Source organism: Pundamilia nyererei, unplaced genomic scaffold, assembly GCF_000239375.1.
Source record: "Pundamilia nyererei isolate P.nyererei 1_Seehausen unplaced genomic scaffold, PunNye1.0 scaffold00070, whole genome shotgun sequence".
In the NCBI taxonomy this organism is placed as follows: domain Eukaryota; kingdom Metazoa; phylum Chordata; class Actinopteri; order Cichliformes; family Cichlidae; genus Pundamilia; species Pundamilia nyererei.
Genome location: NW_005187471.1, coordinates 1,981,787 through 1,988,332, shown reverse-complemented (window position 1 = coordinate 1,988,332; position 6,546 = coordinate 1,981,787). Strand labels below are relative to the sequence as shown.

At 38.0% G+C, this 6,546-nt stretch overlaps 1 protein-coding gene across 1 annotated transcript; it reads right to left on the bottom strand.

Moving 5' to 3' along the window:
- Positions 1-3,837: 3,837 nt before the first annotated feature.
- On the bottom strand, positions 3,838-6,524 carry rab32b (RAB32b, member RAS oncogene family). The gene is made up of 3 exons (XM_005736780.2): positions 6,256-6,524; positions 4,362-4,639; positions 3,838-4,002 (listed from the first exon to the last, which is right to left on the bottom strand). Exons 1-3 carry the CDS (start codon positions 6,467-6,469, stop codon positions 3,838-3,840), a joined length of 657 nt encoding a protein of 218 aa, XP_005736837.1. The 5' UTR covers positions 6,470-6,524.
- Between the last annotated feature and the right edge of the window lie 22 nt (positions 6,525-6,546).

Here is a 6,546-nt window from a genome sequence, read left to right as displayed (position 1 = left end):
AAGCCATGGCCTTTGCAATACACGTTTAAAACGTCAGAGCCTTTTTGTAAATTCGATTTAAGACATTGTTTAGTTTTGGTTCTTTTCTGGATATAATTCTGTCAAAGGTTTTGTATTGACTTTCAATAATATATCACATACAACACTGTGCAAAAAGTCTTGAACTGCTCCTATATTTTGCTTCCAAGTAGATTTTCTTGTAAATTTTTACAATGGCTCAGACTTTCTGAATGTCAAAGCTTTGCTTTGCTGCTCTTTTGTCCATTTCCAGTCCAGTTCTTGTACCTGGCCATTTTAAGAGTGATGTAATTTTAGACTTATAAATCATTCAAGCACAAAAAAAGCATCTAACACAAGATTACAGTGTTTTGTCTACACATAATAGACTTCTAGACACTTTCTTACCTGTTGACTGTTGCAAAAACAAAACAAAACATATTGTATTCTCATTTCTTAAGCTTAATTTTTTAACTCAGTCTCTTTTCTGCTGTGCTTTGGATCATTGTCCTGTTTCGTTACCTAATTTCAGAAAGCTTTGACTTTCAGATAGATGGTCTCACATTTGACTCCAAAATGCTTTAGTATGAAGAGGAGTTCACTCAGTGACCATCATCAGCCCACTACCACTGTGTCTGACAGTTGGTATGAGGTATTTGTACTAATATGCTGTATTATATTCAGTGTTTTAGTATTTTCTTTTTTTTATACTGCTTCAGCGTTTGGTATTGATAAAGACCCCCACCTCCTACTACCATCCATACTACACCAAAGTACATGTTAATGTTACATGTTTTTCAGGTAGTCTCTGTCAAATCGTCTGTGTTTATAGAGGTAATTCCTATGAAACCTGTGAGAATGTGCTTCGCATGTATGTCTACTTCTGCATTTTGGCTTAATTCTTGTTAAATAAGGGCATGGTGTAATATGTCATGTGTTGTTTATCTGAGGTTGTACTTGCCCGACTTGAAGGACCACATTATTATTATTATTTATAATGTCCTGATATGTAAAACCTTAGAATAGAAAGAGTGAGTACTTTATTTTTATCATAACTGTATGAACTTCAATTATTCATACTGCTGGGGAAAAAAAAGAATGCATACCAAATAATATAAATAAAAACATTTTCAGTGCAGTTTGTGGATTTGACAAACAGCACTGATCACAAAGTGGAAGAAGTTGAGTATTTGCATTTTATGCTACTTTAAATATTGCTTTTAAAAAAGTAGTAGCTTCATTGGCACTGGTTATTTTGCAGATCATTACATGCAAAACATCTGATTAGCTTATCCTTTAAACTGCTATAGATAACACTTAAATGCTGCAAATGTAGCTACAAATTTAAAAATCTGATTCAGAAACATGATGCGATGAAGCAAAACATGTTGGTGGTTGATGGGGGAAACAGGACTGGTTCAGTACTGCCAATAACCCTTTAGAATCAGAAACAGGATTTTCAGATAGAATCAGTTTGTCTCAGCGTTGATGTGGACAGCAACACAAAAGAAAAAAACACTTTGTGTCCCTTCTCAAAGTGTCTTTGCACAGGTATATTTTGTGCACTAGATGGCGTCATCTACTAGCAAAACTATTAACCTCTAAATCTGTATTTTGTTGTGTTTGAGAACTCGCCTTGTGACAAAAATTCAGAACCATGGACAGCAACGTAAGGATTCCAGACCGTCATCATGGAGCCCCTTGATGGTTCAGGACGTGGTCAGTTTAAAGGGTATAGGTTCATTCATATTCTAGCATTTCTTTTCTTGCATTTATGGACTCGGGCACATCAACATATATAATGTAGGTGCAGGAGAATGTCTGCAAATGTCTGCTATTCAAAGACTTTTTCCACACAGGACATCATAAAATGGGTCACACAAGGCACAATGGGAGACAGTGAGAGGCACAGCAAAGCTATGCACAAAGCTTTACGCTTTATAAACCTATTCACAAGTTTGACTAAATTGAAATTGTCATGCAGTCATGAATATATGAACGAAGCTGCCAGAGAAAATGCACGCCGGAGGGCTGATAAAACAGGGCAATATCAATAATGCACAAGTGATGGGATCTGTTGCTGGGAGTGAGGCTCCCATCCATTCAAACTGTCATATTTATAAACAAGTTAAGGAGCGGGGCTTTTGTGTCCGATGTGAAAAAGTATTGGGGCCAGCATCCCTCTTTGACTTCTGAATGTAGGTCTCCAGAAACTGGGACATACATCCAAAATTAGCAGTTGTGTGTTACTTCTTCCATCGTTTTGCCTCAGGCACAATTGCCACATGAGGTAAACTACCTTGCTGGCTTTTATGCTGCAACTCCTTTGATCAGCATGTAGAGATCAGATGAATTTGTGATGGGGTTTGGATAAATATGGGAAATTATGGTGCCCATTTTTAACTTTTTAATCTATTTTGGGGGAAATTTATGGTAATGCAAATTAATGCCACGTCAACAACTGCTGATATAACAAAACATTATGTGATTATACTCCAAGGTTAAATCCATTCTCATGACACATCTGGAGAGAGTGGCTGAATTTGGACAAATGCTACTCTGAAAAGGTAACCAGCGGCAGGATGTAGAACAGTTCCCTTGCTGCACTGCAAGGACACCGAAAAGTAAAACTACAGGACAGCAAAGAACAGATTGGTGTGCAAAAATAACCTGAGCAACACAAAACATGTCAATGAGCAAGACAAGGTATCGTACATTGCACTGGTTTAAATGTCCGACTTTAAAGGCACTTTAATTTCACATTAATAGCATTAAAACAAACCACTCAATTCAAAGTTATTATTTCAAACGTATTCTGTTAAAACACCTTGTAACTGATTAAAGCATAAAATTTACAAGCCTTTAAAAAGGTCATGGTGACATGATTTAAATGAACAAACTGTCCATGAAAAAGAGGCAAGAAATATATTTGTTAAGTTGATCAACGTAGAATTAACCAGTTACTTTAGGCAGTGTAGCAATAACTAAACTAACGAAATAATGAACTTATAAGCCTGGTAACCTGTCGAGGGTGTGCGATGAATGGATGAGCTTGTCATTTACTTCCAAATGGTTTTATTTCAATCTCAGCCAGAATTTAGTGGCTGATATTTTACTTCATTGACACATACAGTCACATACACTCACTCTTCTGATATTTGTTAGATAGATGCTAAATGCTCTGCTCCCAGTATAGGACACTGTGTACTTTCTGGGCATTTTCACAAATCTCTTTTCTCCACCAAAATCAGGTCATGCTGATAGCTTTTCTCTGCTTTTGGCCATATCAATCTGAGATGCCTTGCTTGTGCATGGGTCTTAGCTCATCTTACTGCAAAAGTGATTAAGAGATAATTATATGCATGGGTTGCATAACAGACGAAGGCACAGTGGAAGCTGCAATCAAATAAAGTGTCATTTGATGAGGACTATTTGATGAAATATACATTTTTGCTGTTTTTCTGCATGGGAATAAACGTTAGATAGCTTGTGGTTCCTCATCATAGTGGGTCATTCACTAGCACGTCTTGGTTGTGCAGTGAGTGTCACAGGCTTTTCCCAGCAGGATGTGTATCATGCTGATCTGTTTATTATCCTGACTGGATCAGTGGTTTATCAGAGGAATGAGCTCATTGTCTCCACAGAGGTGTTTATGAGGCAGCCCACACAGTCCATAGATTATTGAGAAAAATCAGCAAAGCAGAAATATGAATATAAAGCTACTGAAGCTTGGTGGCTTTCTGTCATAGCTTCACTGAGGCGGCTGTGGATTCATGTCCCAGCACCACAAACAGGTCAGGTTCTGTTTAACCAGCAGTAGCTTTAGTTTGGCTCTTTGTCTCAGAACAGTGATCTCCCGCAGCACAGTGACTGACTCTGACTCTCCGTGGGAGTCTGGTTCACTTTGATCCTATCCCAGTGGTGCTCTTCAGCGGACAGGCTGGTGTCACACAGCATTATTTGTTTGACAAGGAAGGCACCTGCCTCTTCAATATTTATATCTTCCTAAAAAAAAAAAGCAGGGAAGAACACGATTTAGAACATCCGCCGGGTTAAGTTTTTGGCTGCGTGTTTTAATATTTTAACATATTTATATGAACAGGCTATATGCAGTAGCTGCAGTGATAAAGTTCACACATGCAATAAAGCATACCCTCATGCAAGTCTAATGCAGGATCTCATGCAGTATGCTTACTTGCAATATGAATATTTTTAGATATAAAATCTATTAAATTAGTCAAACAGAATCCAATCCCTCAGATAATCAGTTAATGATCTGCTGAATATCCTAACGTTATTACCTCTAAACACCCAACACTGACTGTTACTGAAGGCACATATTCCCCTTCTATGGTTGCACAAACCTTAGCAGAAGTCTCAAACCAGCCCAGGAAGCTGTTGTCTTTACAAAAGCTGTCCAGAGAGGACACCAAGGCTCCATCCCTCCCCGTCAGGTCGCATTTGTTGGCCAGCAGGACAGCAGGGATCGGTTGGCCACTGTCAAGACGCACTTTGGTATCCAGGTCTTGCTTCCACTCAGAGGCAGCCTCCAGGGTGCAGCTGTTTGTAATGTCAAAGACCACTACTGCTCCCATCGCCTCTTTGTAGTACACTCGGGACATGTTCTTAAACCTCTCTTGGCCTTGAGGGATAATAAAATTATGTGTGTAATGGATCCTTTTGCTCAACTTCTAATAAAACCTGGCTGCAAGTAGGAATGTGTCTTTTTTTTTCTCATGGATAGGCAGCTATTATTTCTTTTTGGTCTGAAGTATCAGGTCAAATCAGACTGCAACCTAAATGTTATGTAAGAACTGAGAGACTACTGATAATTTTCTGAAATAAAATCATATGTTTCCATGGACACAGGATTAAAATTAGCTCTGAGTAAAGAATGGATCAAAAAAAATAAAAACCCCACTGCAGTTTGACTTGAGTTTCCAGGCACTAAAGCATTCAGCAAACTTAAACTTAAATTTAACTTTAAAAATGTGTATAAAAGTTGTGTCACCAAAAAAAGAACTAAAATATAATTTCCACAGGGGAAAAAATGGATTTGGATGAATTTTAAAAAATGTGCAATTTTGGAATATTATGTGCAAATAAAATGCTTTCCTCCAGAGTTCTTGTTTATTTAAAATATATTTTAGGCAAATAAGTGTACTTTCTATCATTTTAAATTTAAATGTACACTCAGCACCCACTTCATTAAGTACACCTTGCTACTGGATTTGTGACATTTGTGACTGGAAGCAGTCGTAACAAGATGGGTTCGCTGTGGACATAAAGGGGTGGCCATGGTCAACAACAATCCTCTGTAGGCTGTGGGGTTTAAAAAATGGAACTAAGAGGCCCAAAATGTGCCAAAAAATAACCCACAGTAACCACAACCAGTCTGAATTGTTGATGAAAAGGCAGGATGGAGCCAGATTTCCAAATTCTGTACCTACCTTCCAAAGGTTGCTGAAAAAATCAAAAGTCATCAGACCAGGAAATGTTTTTCCAATATGTCCAATTTTGGTGCGCCAGTGCAAACTGTAACTTCAGTGTTTTTACACTTCTGGTCTTCTGCTGCTAAAGCCCACCTGCTTCAAGGTTTGATGTATTGCTCATTCATTGAATATCATGGTTGTAATAAGTGGTTATTTGAGTTACTGTTGTCTTAGCTCAGAGGAGTCTGGCCTCTCTGCTGTCCTCAACAAGGCATTTTCACCCAGAGAACTGCCACTCATTGGACATTTTCTCTTTTTTGGACCATTCTCCCTAAACCCTATAGATGTTTTTTGGGGAAAAATCCCAGTAAATCAGCAGTTTCTGAAATACTCAGACCAGCCTGTCTGGCACCAACACCCGTACTACATTAAAAGTCATTTAAATCACCTTTCTTCCCAATTCTGATGCTCAGTTTGAACTTCAGCTGTTCATCTTTACCATTCACATGCCTAAATGCACTGAGTTGCTGCAATGCCAATTAGACATTATGTAGAACATGTATACCTAATGCAGTGGCTAGTGAGTGTATCTCTGGTATACTCTATTCAAATACACATTATATATAAATAAATGTATCGAGATATTACTTTACTACATTTAAAACGTTTACAGATAAAAGCTTTGGAGAAACTTTTTAAATCGTGTTTTCACAGAAGTGTCGCAGTACAGTTTCTACAGAGTTTATAACAGATGCCATAAAATTAGATTTAGCCTGTTCATCCAGTATTTTTGTACAGGAATTTGCTTTATAGTTTTGAAACTCACCTCCAATATCCCAAAGCTGTAGTCTCACCACTGTCTTGGGATCCCATTCAATTGTCTTTAGGGCAAAGTCAACTCCAATGGATGCTTTGTATGTTTCATCAAAGCGTTTATTAACATAACGCATGACAATGCTGCTTTTCCCAACCCCCAGATCCCCAATGACTAAAACTTTAAAAAGCTTCTCTGTAGATAATGTCACCGAAATCCTTCCCATGCTGCGGTCCACGAGCTGACAGGCATCGAGACAGATAAAATATTTTCCTAATAATTGTGTAAAACTAGGTCACATTT

Excerpts from the sequence above, each read along its gene's own strand:
- rab32b (XM_005736780.2), bottom strand. The coding sequence starts at position 6,469 with ATGGGAAGGATTTCGGTGACATTATCTACAGAGAAGCTTTTTAAAGTT. Across the intron at positions 4,640-6,255 it reads ACAGCTTTGGGATATTGGAG|GCCAAGAGAGGTTTAAGAAC; the intron begins GTGAGTTTCAAA and ends TTATCCCTCAAG. Across the intron at positions 4,003-4,361 it reads GGTTTGAGACTTCTGCTAAG|GAAGATATAAATATTGAAGA; the intron begins GTTTGTGCAACC and ends TTTTTTTTTTAG.